This window comes from Mobula hypostoma, chromosome 10 (genome assembly GCF_963921235.1).
Source record: "Mobula hypostoma chromosome 10, sMobHyp1.1, whole genome shotgun sequence".
Classification (NCBI taxonomy): Eukaryota; Metazoa; Chordata; class Chondrichthyes; order Myliobatiformes; family Myliobatidae; genus Mobula; species Mobula hypostoma.
In genome coordinates, this window is record NC_086106.1 from 49,587,643 (window position 1) to 49,611,818 (window position 24,176).

Sequence of the window (24,176 nt, forward strand, 5' to 3'; positions counted from 1 at the left end):
TCCCCTTGTCCCTCTTTCATGTTATCTCTTTGCCCACCCATCACCTCCCTCTGGTGCTCCTCCCCTTTCTTCTTTCTTCCATGGCCTTGTCTCTTTCACCAATCAACTTTCTGGCTTTGTGCTTCACCCCTCCCCCCCCAAGTTTCACCTATCACCTGGTGTTTCTCTCCACCCCCCCCCCCCCACCCCCACCTTTTAACTCTACTCCTCAGCCTTTTTCTTCAGTCTTGCCGAAGGGTCTCGGCCCAAAACATCAACTGTACTTTTTCCATAGATGTGGCCTCTGAATCTTTCTTGTCCAAATACAATTGAGCTGTACAATTTTAAAAGCAGGGCCATTCCTGTGACCCACAAACCCATCATGCCATTCTCCTTGTTGGAAGCAGAACTTGGCAAATTATTTATTTTCAGAATCAGAATAAATATCACTGACATATGTTGTTAAATTGCGGTAGCAGTACAATGCAATATATGGTAATAGAGAGAAAAAAGAAAACTGTGAATTACAGTATATATATATATACACACACACACATCCTCAAACTCCTAATGAAATATAGCTGCTGTCCTGCCTTCTTTACAGCTGCATCAATATGTTGTGTCCAGGTTAGCCTCAGAGGTATGTGTCCAGGTTAGCCTCAGAGGTATGTGTCCAGGTTAGCTTCAGAGGTATGTGTCCAGGTTAGCCTCAGAGATATGTGTCCAGGTTAGCTTCAGAGGTATGTGTCCAGGTTAGCCTCAGAGGTATGTGTCCAGGTTAGCCTCAGAGATATGTGTCCAGGTTAGCTTCAGAGGTATGTGTCCAGGTTAGCCTCAGAGGTATGTGTCCAGGTTAGCCTCAGAGATATGTGTCCAGGTTAGCCTCAGAGATATGTGTCCAGGTTAGCCTCAGAGGTATGTGTCCAGGTTAGCCTCAGAGGTATGTGTCCAGGTTAGCCTCAGAGATATGTGTCCAGGTTAGCTTCAGAGGTATGTGTCCAGGTTAGCCTCAGAGGTATGTGTCCAGGTTAGCCTCAGAGATATGTGTCCAGGTTAGCTTCAGAGGTATGTGTCCAGGTTAGCCTCAGAGGTATGTGTCCAGGTTAGCCTCAGAGGTATGTGTCCAGGTTAGCCTCAGAGGTATGTGTCCAGGTTAGCCTCAGAGATATGTGTCCAGGTTAGCTTCAGAGGTATGTGTCCAGGTTAGCCTCAGAGGTATGTGTCCAGGTTAGCCTCAGAGATATGTGTCCAGGTTAGCCTCAGAGATATGTGTCCAGGTTAGCTTCAGAGGTATGTGTCCAGGTTAGCCTCAGAGGTATGTGTCCAGGTTAGCCTCAGAGATATGTGTCCAGGTTAGCTTCAGAGGTATGTGTCCAGGTTAGCCTCAGAGGTATGTGTCCAGGTTAGCCTCAGAGGTATGTGTCCAGGTTAGCCTCAGAGATATGTGTCCAGGTTAGCCTCAGAGATATGTGTCCAGGTTAGCCTCAGAGGTATGTGTCCAGGTTAGCCTCAGAGGTATGTGTCCAGGTTAGCCTCAGAGATATGTGTCCAGGTTAGCTTCAGAGGTATGTGTCCAGGTTAGCCTCAGAGGTATGTGTCCAGGTTAGCCTCAGAGATATGTGTCCAGGTTAGCTTCAGAGGTATGTGTCCAGGTTAGCCTCAGAGGTATGTGTCCAGGTTAGCCTCAGAGGTATGTGTCCAGGTTAGCCTCAGAGATATGTGTCCAGGTTAGCCTCAGAGGTATGTGTCCAGGTTAGCCTCAGAGGTATGTGTCCAGGTTAGCCTCAGAGATATGTGTCCAGGTTAGCCTCAGAGGTATGTGTCCAGGTTAGCTTCAGAGGTATGTGTCCAGGTTAGCCTCAGAGGTATGTGTCCAGGTTAGCCTCAGAGATATGTGTCCAGGTTAGCCTCAGAGGTATGTGTCCAGGTTAGCTTCAGAGGTATGTGTCCAGGTTAGCCTCAGAGGTATTGACACCCAGGAACTTGAAATTCCTTGTTTTCTCCACTTATGATCCTTCATTGAGGACTGGCATATGTTCTCCTCATCTTACCCTTTCTGAAGTCACAATCAGTTCTTTGATTGTGACTGAGTGCTAAAGGTTTTTGCTGCAACACCACTCAATTAGCTGGTAAATCTCACTCCTGCACACCCTCTCATCTCAATCTAAGTTTCTGCCAACAATGGTTGCATCGCCAAATTTATAAATACTGTTTGAGCTATGCTTTGCCACACAGTCATGGGTGTAGAAAGAGTAGAGCAGTGGGCTAAGCACTCATCCCTGAGGTGCACCAGTGTTGATTGTCAACAATGTCTAGTCCACACAGATTGAGGTCTTCTGGTTAGGAGGTCAAGGATCCAATTGCAAGGGAGGTACAGAGGCCCATATTCTGGAGCTTTCCTATCAGTATTGTAGGAATGATGGAGTTAAGCGCTGAGCTGTAGTCAATGAACAGCATCTTGACCGAGGTATTTGTATTGTCCAGGAGATCCAAGGCTGTGTGGAGATTCAGTGAGATTGCATCCACCATAGACTTATTGTGGTGACAGGCAAATTGCAGTGGGTCCAGCTCCTTGCTGAAGCAGGAGTTGATTCTAGGCATAACCAACCTCTTAGAACACTTCATCACCGTAGATACGAATGCTACCGGATTCTACTGAATTAAAGACGGCTCATGCTGCTCTTCTAGTGTAGTGGTATAATTGTTTCCCCTTTTGAATCAGAAAGAAACTTCCGACTGTAGCAATGAGAGATTGAAAATGTCTTTGAACACCTCCACCAGTTGGTTGGCACAGGTTTTCAGAGCCCTATCAGGTCCTCTATTGGGGCCCGTCTCCTTGTGAGGGTTCACCCTTTTGATATCAGACAGGGTCACCAGATGCTGTAAGGATCCTCATCGCTGTAGTTTTATTCTCTCTTTCAAAGCGATCATTTGTAGTTATGCATTGGGAATTGTAAATTTTGAAGATTCAGGGTAATAATATGCTAATTATGTCACATTATGTAATGGGGCCTGAAGACATGAAAATGTACTTTTCCAAAACCACATTGCAGCTTTTTAACCATATATAAAACATTATACAAAAACTCTGATTTAGATCTGTGTTTTTCTTACTCATTACCTAATTCAAAGACTGGCAATTCAGAATATTGTGAAATCTCATTTCTGTAATCAATTGTGCTTCAAAGTTTCATGCTTATTTTTCATTTTTTTAATAAGGAGAACATCCATAATGTATTTTTAGTTAATGTTACTCTTATTTCTCTAATGTTATTCCTTTCTCTGCATAGTCTCCTGCAGACCAGTGCAAGAAGATTCACGCAGGGGATGAAGTAATTCAAGTCAACCACCAAACGGTGGTAAGTAGCTAAAACTTCAGTGAAGATGCATGTTTTATTTGTAACTGATATTTTTTTCTGATGTGAAGAGGGACAGATGTTCCTTATACAGTTCAGTTCCACTGAAGTACAAGATGCTTAAAAAGGAAGATCAGTTTATATGGAAGCTTCAGAATTGTTTTATTCCTACTCAATTCACCTTCAATGATTCTGCATGTCTCCAGATAAAAAATAGTTCACAGCAGAGCCTGAAATTCATCCAAGCTTGTCTTAGGGTTTGGAGGCTTACGTGCCTCAGTGACCCCGGTGAGCTATGTTGGCTGGAGTCAGGGCCTTGTGCTTTGGCTCTTGGTAGGGTCACCCATGCCAAGCAGGTTAAAGGTTAGAGACCAGACCAAGAGCAGTCCTCTGGTCCTCCAGGTTTGTGGTTTCAGCTCAGGGCTAACAACTCCTGACTGGACAAAGATAATTGTAACAGAAACAGCAATGAAAAATCCTTCTATATCTGTGTGGACCGACAGAGACAGAGGACCTTCACTGTTGGCCTAGAGGCAGCATGGTACTATCGTGGTTAGGGAAACACTTTACAGCACAGGTGACCCGGGTTCAATTCTCACTGCATTGTACGCCCTCCTCGTTACCACGTGGGTTTCCTCCCACGGTCTAAAGACATTCCGGCTGGTAGGTTAATTGGTCATTGTAAATTGTCCCATGATTAGACTAGGATTAAATCGGGGGACTGCTGGGTGACACAGCTCAAAGAGCCAAAGGGCTCATTCAGCACTGCATCTCAATAAACAAACAAATACCAGTGATATAACAGGACAAAAGTAAGAGCCAGAAATTAAGCAAGAACCTAAGTGGTGACAATTTTTTGGGTATGTTATTTTCTTAATTTTTTAATAATAATTATTAATAAAATAATGATATAATCATTAATGTAATAATAATAAACATTTAAATAATTATTATTTGACCACCTGTTTCTCTCATTGCACTTCATCTCACTGAAACATTATCTCCACATATTAATTCTGAATTTAGTTATTCCTTCACTTGTACTTGTGTCCTCCAGTTATACTGTTACCTCAGTGAGTTAGTTTCAACTGCATTAAAGTCAAATGGGTGAAGAGGGAACTGTTATGAAATTATGGATGAATAGATTTTAACTTGAGTGTGTTTCAAACCAGAAAGAGATTCTATTTAGCCTATTAAATTCCAGCTCATTCTAATCCAGTTAATTCATCTAACTTGCAATTTCCCCATGTTCCTTTCCCCATTTTCTCCTTTAAGATGTTGGCAATTGCATTTTGAAGCTCTCATTGAGTCAATAGACATCAGTTTTTAAGACAATACATTGCAACTCTTGCTTGTTGTGTGAGAAGGATTTTCTCAGTGTAGCAGCTGGTTGTTTTCCCGTTCACCTTATATCTATGTCATCTAACTATCAACCAGGCATTGGAACATTAGCCACCTACAGTCACTCCCATCTGGCATTCCCCTGAGGGATGCTGAATTCTACCAATTGTTTTTGAGAAAACTGCAGAGGGCTGGCTGCTAATTTTCAGGAATATTCTTCATGGTTTTGTAGCTGCCCCCACTGAGTGTTGGATCACAGAGTCAGACTTCTGCTCTTGTATTTTTCTCCTTAGGATGTTCCCTGGATCAAGGGCGGCTTGCTTAGTTCCAGTCCTGTAGGTTCTCAGGTGGATGCTGACATCAGTGTGGGTTCTGCAAACTCTGTCACAGATGTGATTGAGATGTTTCATGTGCAGATGAGCAGGTGGTTTGGAAGGTGGCATGTGCCTACCACCATTTACACATGGCCTTTGTGTGCTCTTGTGAAATGGATTCAAGGTCTCCAATGTTGTCATGAATCTCCATTTTGAATAGTCATAGAACAGTAAGCCCATTGTATTCATAGTGACCATCATGCCAATCTAAATTTACATCTTACTCAACTCATATGATCCCACTACTATTAATGGGGGACAAAGAAATGGCGGACAAACTTAATAGATATTTTGTGACAGTCTTCACTGTGGAAAGCACCAGCAGTATGCCAGAAAATTGACAATGTCAGTGGGCAGAAGTCAGTGTAGTTGTCATTACTAATAAGAAGTTGCTTGGGAGCTGAAAGGCTTGAAGGTAGATAAGTCATCTAGACCTAGGTGTCTGAAAGAGGTAGCTGAAGAGATTGCAGCAGTATTAGTAGTGATCTTCCAACTGTGTGGATGAGTTTGTGCCTTCAAGAACATACCGGATATACCCAAACAAAAATCTGTGGATGAACCAGAAGATTTGTAGCCTGCTGAGGGCTAGATCTGTGACATTCAAGGCTTGTGATCCAGACCTATACAAGAAGTCTAGGTATGACCTACAGAAGGCTGCTTTAAGAGTGAGAAAAAAAATTCTGATTGAGATTAAAGGCAGGAATCGGATGCACATCAGCTCTGTTAGGGGTTGTAGGCCATTACTTAGTACAAGCCGAAATCTAACATCATGAATGGCTGTAATGCTTCACTCCCAAATAAGCTCAACACATTCTGGACACACTTTGAAAGGGAGAATAAAGCTACATCTGTGCAAATCCCTGCAGCAACTGGTGACCCTGTGATTTCTGTCTCAAAGGCCAACATCAGAACAGCTTTTGAGAGGGTGACCCCTTGCAAAGCATCAGGCACTGATAGTGTACCTGGTAGGGATCTGAAAACTTGTGCCAACAAACTTGTCAGAGTGTTCAGGACATCTTCAATCATTCACTGCTGTAGTCGAGGGTTCCCACCTACTTTCAATGGGAGACAGTCATACTTGTGACCAAGAAGAGAAGGGTGAGCTGCCTTAATGACTATTGCCCAGTTGCACTCACATCTGCTGTACTGAAGTTCTTTGAGAAGTTGATCATGGTCAGAATCAACTCCTGTCTAAGTCAGGACCTGGACCGTTTGCAATACCTATGTCTGACTGCTGTTTATTGATTACAGCTCACTGTTTAACACTATCATACCCTCAGTTCTAATCAACAAACTACAACATATGGGCCTCTGTATCTCCCTCTTCAACTGAATCCTTGACTTCCTCACCAGGAGACCACAGTCAGTACGGAACAGAAATAATATCTCCTCCTCGCTGGCAATCAACAATGGCACTCTTCAAGGATGCGTGCTTAGCCCACTGCTCTACCCTCTCTACACCCACAACTGTGTGAATCTCATACTCCATCAGCACATACGGCATCTATAAGTTTGCTGATGAAACAAATATCGTTGGCAGAATTTCCGACGGTGCGAGGAGGTACAGAGGAGAAAGGTGGATCATCTGGTTGATTGGTGTCACAGCAACAACCTTGCATTCAACATCAGTAAGACCAAGTCATTGTTTGTGGCCTTCAGGAAGAGGAAGTCAAAGGAACACACACCGGTCCTCATCGAGGAATCAGCAGTGGAAAGGTTGAGCAGTTATCAAGTTCCTGGCTATCAATATCTCTGTAGATTCATCCTGGGCTCAACATATTGATGCAATTACAGAGGAATCATGGCAGCAGCTATATTTTGTCAAGAGTTTGAGGAGACTTGGTATGTCACCAATAATGCTTGCAAATTTGTACAGATGTACCATGGAGAAAATTTGAACAAGTTGCATCACAATCTGACACCAGTCAGACCGCACTTTGAGTATTGTGAGCAGTTTTGGGCCCCAAATCTAAGAAAGGATGTGCTGGAATTGGAGAGGGTCCAGAAGAGGTTCTTGAGAATTATCCCAGTAATGAAAGGGTTAACCTATGAGGAGCATTTGATAACTCTGAGCGTGTACTCACTGGAGTTTAGCAGAATGTGGGGGATCTCATTGAAGTTGATCAAAGCTTAGATAGAGTAGCTGCGGAGAGGATGTTTTCTATAGTGGCAGAATTTCTTTATCCAGGCAATTTCTTTATTAATGATCAATGACCAGTGATCAATATCCTGCTGGGGAGGTTTGCTAATGCTATCGGGAAAGATTTAAACTAGATTTGCAGGGGGTTGGGAACCGAAGTGAAGAGGCAGAAGATGAGGCGGTTGGTAGAGACAGCTTGTAGGGAGTTTGACGAAGGATAGGCAGATGATAGACAGATGATAGATGATACACTCAGCCTGAGGTGTCTATTTTAATGCAAGGAGTATCATAATCAAGGTGGATGAACATAGAGCGTGGATCAATACATGGAATTATGATGTTGTGGCCAATACAGAGACTTGGATGTCTCAGGGGCAGGAATGGCTGTTGAGTGTGCCAGGCTTTAGATGTTTCTAAAAGGGCAGGGAGGGAGGCAAAAGAGGTGGGTGAGTGTCACTGCTAATCAGGGATAGTGTCACAGGTGCAGAAAAGGAGGAAGTCATGGAGGGATTATCTATTGAGTCAGTGTGGGTGGAAGTCAGAAACAGGATTGGGACAATAACTCTACTGGGTGTTTTTATAGACACCCCAATAGTAATAGAGACACTGAGGAGCAGATAGGGAGGCAGAATCTAGAACAGTGCAAAAATAATAGGGTTGTTGTGATGAGATATTTTAACATTCCTAATATCTCCTTAGAGCAAGGGGTTTAGATGGGGTGGAGTTTATTAGGTGTGTTCGAGAAGGTTTCCTGACGCAATATGTAGAAAAGCCAACTAGAGGAAAGGCTGTACTTGATCTGGTATTAGGAAATGAACCTGGTCAAATGTCAGATCTCTCAGTGGGAGAGCATTTTGGAGGTAGTGAGCACAACATTATCTCCTTTACCATAACACTGGAGATGGATTGGAGCAGACAATTTGGGAAAACATTTAAGTATGGTAGGGGGAAATATCATGCTATTAGGCAAGAATTTGGGAGCAGATGTTCTCGGGGAAATGCACGGCAGAAATGTGGCAAATGTTCAGGGAACATTTGCATGGCATTCTGCATAGATATGTACCATCGAAGCAGGGAATGGATAAAAGAATCATGGTGTACAAAGGATGTAGAAGATCTAGGAAGAAAAGAAAAGCTTACAAAAGGTTCAAGAAAGGTTCAAGGTACTAGAAATTTACAAGGTTGCTAGGAAGGAGCTCAAGAATGAAATTAGGAGAGCTAGAAGGGGCCATGGGAAGGCCTTGGTGAGCAGGATTAAGGAAAACCCCAAGGCATTCTACAAGTATGTGAAGAGCAAGAGGATGAGCTGTGTGAGAATAGGACCAATCAGGTGTGATAGTGGAAACATGTGCATGGAGTCGGAGGAGGTAGCAGAGGTACTTAATGAATAGTTTTCTTCAGTATTCACCAGGAGAAAAGAGCTTGGCAGTTATGGGATGACTTACCGTGGACTGAAACGCTTCAGTATATTGCCATTAAGAAAGAAGATGTGCTGGAGCTTTCGAAGTTTGATAAGTCGCTGGGACTGGATGAGATATACACCAGGCTACTGTGGAAAGTGAGGGTGGAGATTGCTGAGCCCCTGGCAATGATCTTTGCATCATCAATAGGGACAGGAGAAGGACTGGAGGATTGGAGGTTTGCAAATGTTGCTCTCTTGTTCAAGAAAGGGAGTAGAGATAACCCAAGAAATTGTAGACCAGTGAGTCTTACTTCAGTGGTGTGCAAGTTGTTGGAGAAGATCCTGAGAGGCAGGATTTATCGACACTTGGAGAAACATATTCTGATTAGGGATAGCCAGCATGCTTTGTTATGGGCAGGTCATGCCTTACGAACCTGATTGAATTCTTTGAAGATGTAACAAAACACATTGATGAAGGTAGAGCAGTGGATGCAGTGTATATGGATTTCAGTAAGGCATTTATAAGGCTTCCTATGCAAGGCTCATTCAGAAAGTAAGTAGGCATTGAATCTAAGGAGACCTTGATTTGTGGATCCAGAATTGGCTTGCCCACAGAAGATTGTAGATGGTTCGTACTCTGCATGGAGTTCAGTAGCCAGTGTTGTTCAGTAGGGATCTGTTCTGGGACCCCTCCTCTTTGTGAGCTTTATGAATGACCTGGAAAGTGGAAGGGTGGGTTAGTGTGTTCACTGATGACACAAAGGTTTGGGGTGTTGAGGATAGTCTAAAGGATTGTCAGAGGTTACAGTGGGACATCGATAGGATGCCAAACTGGGCTGAGAAGTGGCAGATGGAACTCAACCCAGATAAATGTGAGGTGGTTCATTTGGGTAGGTCAAATATGATGGCAGAATATCAATGAAAAGACTCTTGGCGGTGTGGAGGATCCGAGAGACCTTGGGGTCTGTGTCGATAGGACACTCAAAGCTGCTGTGCAAGTTGACAATGTTGTTAAGACGGCATATGGTGTATGACATTCATCAACCATGGGATTGAGTTCAAGAGTCGTGAGATAATGTTACAGTTATATAAGACATTGGTCAGACCTCACTTAGAGTAATCTGTTCAGTTCTGGTCGCCTCACTACGGGAAGGATGTGGATACTATAGAAAGGGTGCAGAGGAGATTTACAAGGATGTTGCCTGGATTGTAGAGCATGCCTTATGAGAAAAGGTTGAGTGAACTTGGCGTTTTCTCCTTGGAGTGACGGAGGATGAGAGGTGACCTGATAGGGGTATATAAGATGATGAAAGGCATTGATCGTGTGGATAGCCAGAGGCTTTTTCCCCGGGCTGAAATGGCTAACATGAGGGGGCATAGTTTTAAGGTGCTTAGAAGTAGGTACAGAGGAGATGTCAGGGGTAAGAGTTGTGGATGCGTGGAATGGGCTGCCGGCAACGGTGGTGGAGGCGGATACAATGGGGTCTTTTAAGAGACTCTTAGAAAGGTACATGGAGTTTAGAAAAGTAGAGAGCTATGCAGTAGGGTATTTCTAGGCAGTTTCTAGAGCAGGTTATCTGGTTGGCATAACATTGTGAGCTGAAGGGCCTGTAATGTGCTGTAGATTTCTTTGTTCTATATTCTATAATTTGGATGACAATGTAGATGGTTGAAGTCGCAAGTTTACAGATGACACCACTTGTGGCAGAGTTCTGGACACCACAAAGAACTATCAAAGAATATAGCAGTATATGGATCAGTTACAGACTTGGGCAGATAAGTGACATGTGAAGTTTATTCTGGGTAAGTGTGATGTGAGCACTTGGAGAGGTCGAATGAAAGGAGAAAGAATACAGATAATAACATACATCAAAGTTGCTGGTGAACGCAGCAGGCCAAGCAGCATCTATAGGAAGAGGCGCAGTCGACGTTTCAGGCCGAGACCCTTCGTCAGGACTAACTGAAGGAAGAGTGAGTAAGGGATTTGAAAGCTGGAGGGGGAGGGGGAGATGCAAAATGATAGGAGAAGACAGGAGGGGGAGGGATAGAGCCGAGAGCTGGACAGGTGATAGGCAAAAGGGGATACGAGAGGATCATGGGACAGGAGGCCTAGGGAGAAAGACGGGGGGGGGTGTGACCCAGAGGATGGGCAAGAGGTATATTCAGAGGGACAGAGGGAGAAAAAGGAGAGTGAGAGAAAGAATGTGTGCATAAAAAGGAGTAACAGCTGGGGTACGAGGGGGAGGTGGGGCCTAGCGGAAGTTAGAGAAGTCGATGTTCATGTCATCAGGTTGGAGGCTACCCAGACGGAATATAAGGTGTTGTTCCTCCAACCTGAGTGTGGCTTCATCTTTACAGTAGAGGAGGCCGTGGATAGACATGTCAGAATGGGAATGGGATGTGGAATTAAAATGTGTGGCCACTGGGAGATCCTGCTTTCTCTGGCGGACAGAGTGTAGATGTTCAGCAAAGCGGTCTCCCAGTCTGCGTCGGGTCTCACCAATATATAAAAGGCCACATCGGGAGCACCGGACGCAGTATATCACCCCAGTTGACTCACAGGTGATGTGATGCCTCACCTGGAAGGACTGTTTGGGGCCCTGAATGGTGGTAAAGGAGGAAGTGTAAGGGCATGTGTAGCACTTGTTCCGCTTACACGGATAAGTGCCAGGAGGGAGATCAGTGGGGAGGGATGGGGGGGACGAATGGACAAGGGAGTTGTGTAGGGAGCAATCCCTGCGGAATGCAGAGAGAGGGGGGGAGGGAAAGATGTGCTTAGTAGTGGGATCCCGTTGGAGGTGGCGGAAGTTACGGAGAATAATATGTTGGACCCGGAGGCTGGTGGGGTGGTAGGTGAGGACCAGGGGAACCCTATTCCTAGTGGGGTGGTGGGAGGATGGAGTGAGAGCAGATGTACGTGAAATGGAGGAGATGCGTTTAAGAGCAGAGTTGATAGTGGAGGAAGGGAAGCCCCTTTCTTTAAAAAATGAAGACATCTCCCTAGAATGAAAAGCCTCATCCTGAGAGCAGATGCGGCGGAGACGGAGGAATTGCGAGAAGGGGATGAACAACACCTTATATTCCGTCTGGGTAGCCTCCAACCTGATGACATGAACATCGACTTCTCTAACTTCCGCTAGGCCCCACCTCCCCCTCGTACCCCAGCTGTTACTCCTTTTTATGCACACATTCTTTCTCTCACTCTCCTTTTTCTCCCTCTGTCCCTCTGAATATACCTCTTGCCCATCCTCTGGGTCACCCCCCCCCGTCTTTCTCCCTAGGCCTCCTGTCCCATGATCCTCTCGTATCCCCTTTTGCCTATCACCTGTCCAGCTCTCGGTTCTATCCCTCCCCCTCCTGTCTTCTCCTATCATTTTGCATCTCCCCCTCCCCCTCCAGCTTTCAAATCCCTTACTCACTCTTCCTTCAGTGAGTCCTGACGAAGGGTCTCGGCCTGAAATGTCGACTGCGCCTCTTCCTATAGATGCTGCTTTGCCTGCTGCGTTCACCAGCAACTTTGATGTATGTTGCTTGAATTTCCAGCATCTGCAGAATTCCTGTTGTTTACGTTAGAATACAGATAATAGTAGATTTCTTAGCAGCAGTGAGGTGCAGTGAGATCTTGGCATCCAGATCCATAGTTCACTGTAAGTGGTTATGCAAATGAATAATAGTAAAGGATGTGTGTAGAATAATTAAACACAAGAAATTTTGTAGATACTGGAAATCTTGACCAATGTATACAAAACTCTGGAGGAACTCAGTAAGTTGGGCAGTACTATGGAGGGGGATAACCAGTTGACGTTTTGGCCCAGACCCTTCCTGGTTTTGCCTGCATATAGAATACTTGCCTTCATCCTCCATTAGAGGTGTTGAGTATAAGAGGAAGGAAGTGTACTGGAGCTATATAATATATTAAGTCAGATCACACTGGGAGTATTGCATGAAGTTCTAGTTGCCGCATTATAAGAAGAATAAGGGGAGGATGCAGAAATGGTTTACCAAAATACTATCTGGATTAAGGAGTATGAGCTATAATTAAAAAGCTGGACAAATTTGCATTGCTCTCCCGATGGTGTTGGAGGCTAAGGAGAGATCTGATAGAGTTTTATTTAATTATTAGAGGCATGGATAAGGTACATATTCAGAATCTTTTCCTCAGGGTAGAAATATCAAACACCAGAGGCCAGACCCTGGAGTGGGGAGAAGTTTTAAGGTGACATGAGGGGCTACCTAGTGGCATTTCAAAGCTTTTAGATAGACACATGAATGGAGGGATATGGATAATACACTGAAGGAGAGAATTTAGTATAAATTGGCATCAAGATCATCTCAGTGATGGGCCAAGTGGCCTGTCTAACGGGACTATTCTATGTTCTGTATATTGATGACTACATTGCAGTAGTTCTCCATCTGCTGTACCTGAATTCTACAAAACCTTTATAATTCATCTGCCTGACCTGTGAAATTCCCTTATGGAACATAATTGGCTCTCCAACTTTTAAGTCAGTGCTTAAAATTTTCTTTAATGGCCTCAGAGCTGCAGATACCTCAGGAACAGAAGGTGCATTCCAACTGAAGGTCAGAATCCAAATCTAGTGATCCCTGGGGGGCAAAGGCTGAACAAAAAAAAATAAAAACTACAAAAAACTCAATGGAAAGTACAATCGAATGTAAAGTAGAATCAAAGTGCAGAAAATAAGTGACACTCAAGATACATTTAGCAAATGCAATCTTCTGACAGGGATATTTGCAGGCATTCTTAACTGCTCCCTGTTTCATGTTGTGGTTTCCTCCTACCACTGTCATCCCGGTAACGAAGAAAAACAAGATAATGTGCCTCAATAACTACTGCCCAGTAGCTCTGACATCTACCATCATGAAGTGCTTCAAGAGGCTGATCATGACATACATCAGCTCCAGCCTTCCAGACAACCTTGACCCACCGCATTTCCACTGTGGCCAAATTAGCTTTACAGCAGACACCATCTCACTGGCCCTGTGCTCATCTCTGCAGCATCTGGAAAGACACTTACATCAGACTATTGTTTATTGACTACAGTTCCACCTTCAATAATACAGTTCCAAACAAACACATTACCATATTCTGGACCTGGGAATCAATGCCTCCTTCAGCAACTGGATCTGTGACTTTCTGGCCAACAGACAGTGATCTGTTGGCATCAAAAACTATCTGACAAGTGTGGACTGGGAGAAAGGTGTACTTGGGAAGTGGAAGACCTTCAAAACTAAATTTTGAGAGAACAGAGCTTGTATGTGCCTGTCAGAATAAAAGGTAAAGATAACAAGTGTAGGGAACATTGGTTTTCAAGAGATATTGAAGCCTCGGTTAAGAGAAAAAGGAGATACATAGCAGGTATAGGCAAGTAGGAACAAGCAAAGTGCTTATGGAGTATAAGAAGTGCAAGAAAACACTTCAAGAAACCAGGAAGGCTGAAAGAAGGCATGAAGTTGTTTTGGCAGACAAGGTGAAGGTTAATCCTAAGGGATTCTACAGATATGTTAAGAGCAAAAGAATTGCAAGGGACAAAATTGGTCTTCTGGAAGACCAGAATGGTAATCCATGTGTGGAGCCAACACAAATGGGGGAAATCTTAAGTGCATTCCTTGCATCCTGAGGCAAATCAGAGTGGATAAACCCCTAGGGCCTGACAAGGCGCTCCCTCAAATCCTGCTGGAGGCAAGTACAGAAATTGAAGTGTCCCTAGCAGAGATATTTAAAACATCCTTATTGGCAGGAGAGGTACCAGAGAACTGGAGGATAGCCAGTGTTGTTCCACTGTTTAAAAAAGGTTCTCAACAGAAACCAGAAGTTATAAGCTGGTGAGTCTGACATCAGCTGTGGGAAAGTTATTGGAATGTATTTAAGGGACTAGATATATAAGTATTTGGATAGATGTGGACTGATTAATGATAGTCTCCATGGCTTTGTGTATGGTAGGTCATGTCTAAACAATGTTATAGAGTTTTCGAGGAAGTTACCAGGAAAGTGGATGAAGGCAAGTCAGTAGATGTTGTCTACACGGACTTTAGTAAAGCATTTGCCAAGGTCGTGCAGGGGAGGCCAGTCAAGAAGGTTCAGTCACTTGGCAATCAGGATGAGGTAGTAAATTGGGTTAGACATTAGATTTGTGAGAGAACCCAGAGAGTGGTAGTAGAGGGTTGCCCCTCTGACTGGAGGCCTGTGAATAGTGGTGTGCCACAGGGATCAGTGTCGAGTTCTTGTTGTTTGTCTTCTGTATCAATGATCTGGATAATAATCTGGTCAACTGGATCAGCAAGATTGGGGATGTAGTGGACAATGAGGAAGGGTATCATGGCTGGCAGAGGGATCTGCATCAGCTGGAAAAATGGGCTGAAAAATGACGGGTGGAATTTAATGCAGACAAGCGAGGTTTGCACTTCAGTAGGACCAACCAGGGTAGGTCTTACACAGTGAACTGTATGGCACTGAGGAGTGTAGTAGAACAAAGGAATCTAAGAATACAGGTACATAATTCATTAAAAGTGGCATCATAGGTAGATAGGGTTGGTAAGAAAGCTTTTGGCACATTGGACTTCATAGATCAATATATTGAGTACAGAAGGTGGGATATTATGTTGAAGTTGTATAAGACATTGGTGAAACCTAATTTGGAGTATTGTGAGCAGTTCTGGTCACTTACCTACAGGAAAGATGTAAACAAGGTTGAAAAAGTGCAGAGAAATTTTACAAAGATGTTGCCAGGTCTGGAGGACCTGAATTATGAGAAAAATTTGAATAGGTTAGGGTTGTATTCTTTAGAACATAGAAGATTGAGAGGAGATTTGATAGAGGTATACAAAAATATGAGGGGTATAAATAGGGTAAATGCAAGCAGGCTTTTTCCACTGAGGTTGGGTGGGACCACAACCAGAGGTCATGGCTTAAGGGTGAAAGATGAGAAATTTAAGGGGAACATGAAAGGAAGTTTCTTCACTCAAAGGGTCGTGGTATTGTGGAATGAGCTGCTAACTCAAGTGGTCTATGCTAGCTTGATTTCAATGTTTGAGAGAAGTTTAAGTAGGTACATGGTTAGTAGGGATATGGATGGCTATGGTCCCGGGACAGGTCATTGGAAGTAGGCAGCTTAAATGGTTTTGGCATGGACTAGATGGGCCAAAGGGCCTGTTTCTGTACTGTACTTCGCCATGTCTCTATGGCTGTAATCAGTAAGGATAGGCAGTAACACCTCTGTTATGAATACTCTGAGCACCCATATCCACATGGTTGTCCCCTCGGACCTCTGACTCTCATTCCTGGACACTCATGACTGTGTGGTCAGATTCTGCTCCAACTCAATCTACAAGTTTGCAGATGATATGACCATAGCGGCCATAGCTCAAATAATGATGAGTCAGACTACAGGAAGGAGATAGAGAGCTTGGTGACAGGGTGTCATGGCAACAACCTTTCAGTCAATGTCAAAAAAACAAAAGGAGTTGTCATTGACTTCAGGAAGGGGAGTGGCACACGTGCTTCTGTCCACATCAACAGTGCTGACCTTTGAGAGTGAATATCACCAGCAGCCTGACCTGATCTAACCCTGTTGATAGTCGTGGCCAAGAAAGCTCACCAATGTCACTTCCTCCTCAGCAGTCTACAGAAACTTGGCATGTCCCTGTTGACCCTTACCAATTTTTAAAGATGCACCATAGAAAGCGTTTTATCTGGATGCATAATGGCTTGGTGGGCAACTGCTCTGTGTGTGACCACAAGAAACTGCATATGACCGTAAGAAACTGCAGAGAGTTGTGGACACAGCTCAGCACATCACAGAAACTAGCCTTTCCCCCACCCCCACCATGGATCTGTCTACACTTCTTACTATCTCATTGAAGCTGCTCACATAGTCAAAGATCTCACCCACCCTGGGCTTTCGCTCTTCTCCTGTCTCCCAACGGGCCGAAAGTACAAAAGCTCAAAAGCACTTACCACCAGGCTTAAGGGCATTTTTGGTCCTGCTGCCTTCACACTCCTGAACAGACTGCTTGTACAAGAAGCTGGACTCGTGACCTTCCAATCTACTTCATAATGATCATGCAGTTTATTGTTTACCTGCACTGCACATCCTCTGTAGACGTTACACCTCATTCTGCATTTCTGGTGTCTTACTTTGTTCTAGTTCAATGCACTGTATAATGGTTTGATCTCTATCAAGACGAGCTTTTCACTGTATCTTGGCACATGTGACAATACCAAAACCGGCAAATGCAGAAGGCAATCAAAATCTAGGTTAAGTATACAGAATGCAGGGAGATGTTGAAAAAAAGTGACATGGAAAGAGCAGTTAAGTGAAACTGTGAGCTTTAACCAGTACAGGTAATCTATCACAACCATAGCCTCTTGGCCTGGAATGGCTGAGACCATTGTTGTTGTGTATTCAATATTTCAGTAACATTTTAGTAATGTTGTAAATATATTGTTTGATGATGCATTTTTGTTCATTTAAATAATTTATTACTGGTTATATGTAAAAGTAATTGAATTGCAAATATCATGACGTGACTATGTGATATGCCTCGCTTAAAGTAAAAAACACAAAATTAGACTTACATTCCCAGTCCCATGTCTTTTTTTGAATTAGCTTAATGTTTTGGAGTTACAAATCATAACAATTGTTCATCTGCTGCACCTCAGAATCATGCAGTCCCAGTACACTCATCAGAATAAAATGTTATATAAGATAGCAGCTTTCCACTCTGGAGCCTTGAGTATCCATGCTAGCTGATGTTGTCAACTTGAGGATGAGGTTAATACCATTCCCTTGATCAGAAAACTTGTATATCAGCAATGTAAGCCATTTGTCATTTTCCACCACTTGAAAGATCTGGAAGTTAAGAACTTGGTTTCACCTCTACAGGCAGAGCAGCCCAAGCACTCAGGGCTTGGTAGGAGCTCTAGTCAAAGAAGTTACCATCTGTCATCAATGCTTCAAGGAATCATAGCATCTGCTTGGATTGTGCCTCTGACGGATTTAGATAGAGCATTGCTTCATCAACACTTAGTAGGATAGGTTTCCCTGGCTCAAGCCCTTCTCCAACTTCTGTCTGCATCCTTAACGAAGACGGTCTTTTCCTTAGCCCCTCTCTTTCTGCTGCTGGTTGTATTGATAACTCAGCAGTCCTATCCTTGGAAAAAAATAGAAATCTTCACCCTGGTGAAAAAACAAATCAACCATTGCATCTCCCAGTTACAACTCAACATTCATAGTATAAATTCAATGCTGATTTGACTTTCCAAAATGCGTCACCTCACACCTTTACTGTATTGAAATCCATTTGCCACTCCTCAGCCCACTTCCCTAACTGTCTTTAGATTCCGCCTGTAATCCACTATAACCTTTGTTCACAACACCTCCTAATTTTATGCCATCTGCAGATTTACTGATCAAGGTATGTACATCTGCAATGTTTAAAGAGATAGGGGCCAAATGCAGGCAAGTGGAACGTGCTTAGCTACGTAGCTTGATTGGCATGGGCACCTTGGACCAAAAGGCTTGTTTACATGATGTATCAATCTATGTTCAAATTGAGTGGTTATACAAGGCACATAAACCTAATCCTATTTCTCGGGTTCTTCTGTTTGAATACTTAAATTTATTTAAATACAGAATGCATTTACTGTGTCATTTTATTTGTTTCTTCAAATTCCATTCATTTAAATTTTAGCTTGCGGAAAGATTTAATTTATCTTTCTCTCTCTGGTACTTGGTCACAGGTGGGATGGCAGCTAAAGAATCTTGTCAATGCACTCAGAGAAGATCCCAGTGGAGTCATTTTGACTTTGAAAAAGCGACCACAGAACACACTCACCTCTGCTCCTGCACTGCTGAAGAACGTGAGGTGGAAACCTTTAGCGCTACAGGTAAGTTGTGTTCTCTTGAAATACAATCAGACGCCATCAGACTGAAAGTCTGTCAGCATGACAGATGTGTCCAATAAAAATATTGACTAGTTCAGCTATAACACAGATGGGCAAATGATTTATTAAGAAAACCATGGTAACTAATTACAAGGCTTGTGCCGTGAAATCTATTTATAGACAAGATTTCAATCTCTCATTTAAGCTACAGATCAATGGTAGTATTTCCTTTCTAGACAAACTAATGTAACAAATTTCTTTTGCAATCCTTTAGTGAATCACAAGGTCATTCTTTGGTAAGCTGATCTTGCCCTCTATTTTAGTGGCTGTAATTGATACTGAATGATTGTTGACCTTCTGGAGATTTGTCCCTGCAGTTCTAGATAGCTATGTGAAGAAGAAGCTGAGAGATCTATTTAAAACATAGCTGATGATGACACATTCGGAGAAATCCATCCTGTCAGATCCAAGAGAGGTCTGATCAAAAGGATCTAACAGAAGTTGGAAGTCTAGTGAGAGAGTGCTTTGAATATTACGTTTGTAGGTTTTCAGAAGTCATGTAAAAGGCCAGATAGCAGAATTGAGACTTGTTAGTAAATGTTAGCAAAGCGTCAGTGGCAGTATACATAAAAAGTTTGCTTAAGGTCAGAAAGCAAAGAATAGTGGTTAGGTTTTCCATAACGGATGATAGTAGAGGGTGATGTTCCCCAGTAGTCAGCGTTGGGACCACAGCATTTATTGGAAAGATATGATTGAATTGGAATCAGGGTACAAGGTAAATTTACAAAAAATACAATTCATATAAAACTAGGATAGGAAGTAAATACTGCAGAGGATAATGAAAGAATAGGTAGACAAATGTAAGATTTAATTCAGACAAGACGAATGTGAAGTGCAAACCAGTTGCTACAGATCTGAAGTATGCAGCAACAGAGAGATCTGTGTAAGTCATTGGAAACGGTAGGTGGGTGGGAGATGTTGACAGAGTAATGAATTACTCATTTGAGATCGTAGGTTTTATACCACGAGGCATGGAGTACAAGAACAGGGAAAGCACGGTCAGCTTTTGTAAACGACTGGTTGGACCACAACTGGAATACTGTTTCCATTACTGGTCACTGCAATTTAGGGAGCATGTAGAGAGAATGTAGAAAATATTCACAAGAGTGGTTCCAACAATGAGGGATTTCAGGTGCAGTGTTAGATTGAAGGATCTTGGATTGTTTTCCATCCAACAAAGAAGTTAAATAAGAGATTTTGTGAAATTGTACAGTAAAATGACTAGATTTGGATAGGCTAAAGTTAGATAGAGTTGTTCCCATGACAGACATTCAGTATTACACAATGGTGAGGGCTGGAATTGTAAGAGACTCAAGCTAGGGAGGAAATAGAACCTCACTGGGAAAAGGGAAATATGCAAGAAAAGAGGAAGACTATGCAGGACATACAAGAAGAGCTGTATATTTTGCTGCTTGAGGTGACAGGGTGCTCTTTTTAACTGAAGACAAAACAGCTCTCATCAATCCACCTACTATTTCCATCAATTGCAAAGCAGTGTTTCAAACAGCCACGACATGTATGCCTTAGCAATCCACAAAGGTGAGACGTTGGTATATGTGGCTGTATCCCACACAATTTAAAAAACACTTGCCAGACACATATCAAAAAATTAATGACCAGAAAATGGTGTCAAGAGATAGCTTTTGCCTGAGATCAAATCTGAACTTATCTTCTCCTTATTTGGAGTCGTAGTCATAGAATATGCAAACAGGCCCTTCAGCCTGACTCTCCATGCTGCCTGTGTTGCGTAGCAACCTCGTCCTATCTGCCTGCATTTGGCCCCTAACTCTCCAAAGCCCACCTATCCAATGCCTTTCTCAATGGCTTTTCAGTGTTGCTCATGTGCTCACTTCAACCACGATTTCTGGCAGCTCATTCCAAATACGCAGCATCCTTTGCATAAAGAAGCTGCCCCTGATATCCCTTTTAACCCACTCACCATTGACCTTCACCCTATGCCCTTTTGTTTTCAGCCCTCCTTCCTGACAAAAGGTTTGTGATTTTACCCTGTCTGTGCCCCTCATGATCTTAAATACCCTTATCAGGTCATCCCTCAATCTCCTGCCTTCCAGGGAGTAATGTTCCATTCTCCGTGTAACTCAGGTTTCTTCGTCCTGCAAACATCCTTGATAGATCTTTTCTGCACTCTTTCTAGTTTAATAATATCCTTCTTATAACAGCGATCAAAACTGTACACAACACTCCAAGTACAGCCTCACCAATGTCTTATGTAACTGCATCATAACTTCCCAACTCCTGTACACAGTGCCCTATCCTATGTACCTGCAATGGCACTTTCAGTGAAATATGCCCTTGCACTCCTTGGACCCTCTGTTACATCACCTATCACACTCCCCAGAGTCCTGCCATTTGCTCTATAAGTACTACTTTGATTTGATCTCCCTAGCTGTAGTACTGGATTGAAACCCTCAGTCTACATACTGAGTTGATCGAGACACCTTTGTAATCTTTTTTTTGAGACAACCTTGTGCACTATCTATAACACCTCCTATTCTGGTATCATCTACAAACTTAATAACCATGCCTTCTACATTCACATCAAAATCATTTATATAAGTTACAAAAAACAAAGGTCCCAACTCTGACTTCTGTGTAGACCTCCATTCTGAGCAACAATTCTCTAACTTCACCCTCTGCTTCCTAGCACTGGGCCAATTATAAATTGAATCTTCTATCTCCTACTGGATCCCTTGCGAGTTAACTTTGCAGAGCAGCCTATGATGAAGAATCTTTTCAATGGCTTTGCTAATGTGATGAGACCTTGACAAGGATGTTTCGGACCCAAATCCAAGACAAGGATCGAGACATGGTATAAAGCTGAAACGAGAACTGAGCACCAACAAAACACTAGACAATATCTCTAGTTAGGCTTCCAATTGAACACTGAGGCTCCATTCAGGTGCTCTTTAAATATTCAATTCTTGGCACCCAAAAAATGATTGCCAATTGGTGGGACGGTTCTCAACCCTTAAAGGGACTGCACCCATTACCCATACTCTGGAGAGTCAGAGCATCTAAACCCCAGAAGATGGCACAATTGGGTGCATCTCGTAACAGGACCCCCTCCCTTATGGCCAGCTCCTGATGGCCCTGGCTGCTTGGAGAGACAGTGATGGTAGTTGTGGATGAGAACTGGATCCAAGAGTTTTTTTTGATGTTCCCCATCAATAAACCTAAGCAGCAGCAGGGCCAGTGGTGGTGAGGCTAAGGGTCTAGTGCAGACAGGTTTTAATTTAGCGATGTGGAAGGTGGAATTGATCCTCAGGGTCTTGGGGAACTGCAAGCTCTAAGCCACGGGATTTACTTTCTTTCGGGCTTTGATGGGTCCAATGAACTTGGGCACCAACTTTCTAGAGTCCAGCTGGACAGCCAGACTTCTAGCCCGGGCTGCAAAGTGGGTCCCTGAATTCTCCTTCGGTTAGCCTTGTTTCCACCTTTCGCGTAGAGGACAACAAAATCTCTCTTGCCCTGATCCATTTCTGCTTGTGGCATTGGACGAGATCTTTGACCGCAGAAACCCCAACCCCAGCGTCCCGTTCTGGACAGAGCGGTGGAGGATAACCAAATTGGTGCTCTAATGGTGTCATCCCATGCACCAAAATGCTGTAGTGTGTTGTGGGCAACCTCTGCCCACGTCAAATGGCCACATCACTCTTCACGACTTTCTAAGGCCAGCCATCTTAGGGATTGTTCCAAATCTTGGTTGGGCCACTCTGTCTGGCCATTGGACTGTGGGCGAAACCCAGAGGAAATGCTTGCTGTTGCTCCAATCAGCTTACAGAACACCCTCCAGAAGTTTGATGTGAATTCTGGACCATGATCCGTGACAAAGTCCACAGTGAATCCATGGATCCTGAAGACCTGATCCAGGACTATTTCGGCCATCTCAGCTGCAGATGGTAGCTTATCCAAGACAATGAACTTGCAGGCCTTCGAAAACCAATCGATAATTACCAATATGACAGCCTTCCCCTTGGGTGGTGGGAGACCCATGACAAAGTCCATGGAGATGTGTGCCCATAGTCTTTCCAGTACAGTTAGGGGGTGGAAGAGCCTTTGAGGTTGGTGCAGGGCTCCGTGTTCTGGGCACACACCTAGCATACCTGCACATACTACCGAATGTTTTTCATCATTCTGGGTCACCAATACCTTCTCTTGACAAACTCGAGGGCCCTGGCAATCCGTGGGTCAGCTGTTATTCTTGATGAATGTCCTCAGTGGAGTGCCTGAGCCCAGACAGAACTTGGGGTTATCAGCCAACCTGGAGAACCATTCTTAGCACTCTCTCCATGTGCTTGGGCCTAAGCAAACAAGAGCATTGATCCCCCAGTAAATTGGCACTACCAGCTTGGCTTGGGGCAAAACGGTGTTCAGCTGCTCCTCTCATTCTGGTTTGTCAAACTGTTGGGACAAGGCATCTAGTTTATGTTTTTTTGACCCCAATTGATAGGTCAGCATGAAATTAAAGCAGTTAAAGAATAGAGACCACCTGGCCTGTCTGGAAATCAGTCTCTTGGCCTCCTGAATACAAGCCAGGTTCTTGTGGTCAGTCCAAATAATAAAAGGGTTCTTGGCCCCCTTCAAGACAATGACACCATTTCTCTAAAGCTAACTTAACCATAAGAAGCTTCCGACACCCGATGTCATAGTTATTCTCCGTCGGGGATAGCCGCCTTGAGAAGAATGCACAAGGGAGCAGTTTACTGTCCTGAGGTTATCGTAGAGACAAGGCAGCATGTACTGTGATGTCTGAGGTAACCACCTCCACAATGAAGAGAAGGTCCGGGTTAGAAAAAACCGAGATTGGAGCAGGTGAGAGCCACTGTTTAAACTCTGCAAAAACAACCTCCACTTTGGTAGTCCAGACAAAAGAGCCTGTGGATTTCTTAGTTAGTTACATCAGACTGAAGACAGCCCCTTGTTGATTGTTGGTTTAGGGAGAGCTTGGTGATCGGAAGACCACGCTGGCAAACATCCGCTCTTATAATAACTGGACCAAGCAATGATACTCCCCTCCCTCCAGTCCATGGATGGGTTATGCTGGGACAGCCAAGGGTACCCAAGAATCAGGAGTATGAGTGGTGAGTCAATAGTGTAGAAACTAATGTCTTCAATGTGATTTTATATCTCATCTACAAAGCCACAGTCTATTGGTGGATCTAGCGGGTGGCCCTCCAAGACAATGGATGGCAGAGACTAGAAACATAGAAACATAGAAAAAGACTAGTTCAACTCTCGCAGCAGTATGTCAAGTTAGCAGACTGTTCCTAAGTCCAGAAAATTACCCTCTGCCCCAGAGTTCACAAATGCTCTCACCTGCCTCAGGTTCTTATCTCAGGTGATCTCCACCTTCAGCGTAATGCCTGAATCCACAGGGATGGACGGGGTGGCTGCTGCCATTGCAGTCCTCCCACTATAGGACAGTCTTTTGCTGTTCTTCCAACAGCCACAGCTTCGGGCATTTGTTTCGCAGGTGACCTGTCTTCCTGCAGTAATAGCAGTAGTCTTGACTCTGACACCAGGACGTCCCATTGGTGAAGAGTCTAGTGCAGCCAATTTACATGGGCTTGAAAGGACCCTGAACAGAGGATGGGCTGGT

General features: G+C 43.7%; 1 protein-coding gene across 1 annotated transcript in view; it reads left to right on the forward strand.

The window, feature by feature from the left end:
• The window catches only part of si:ch211-26b3.4 (connector enhancer of kinase suppressor of ras 2), an 841,707-nt gene that overhangs the window by 506,898 nt on the left and 310,633 nt on the right, over positions 1-24,176 (forward strand). Inside the window, exons 8-9 of the mRNA XM_063060466.1 lie at positions 3,270-3,338; positions 18,353-18,499. Of these exons, the coding sequence (XP_062916536.1) occupies positions 3,270-3,338; positions 18,353-18,499 (216 nt within the window). The remainder of the gene's footprint in view (positions 1-3,269; positions 3,339-18,352; positions 18,500-24,176) is intronic.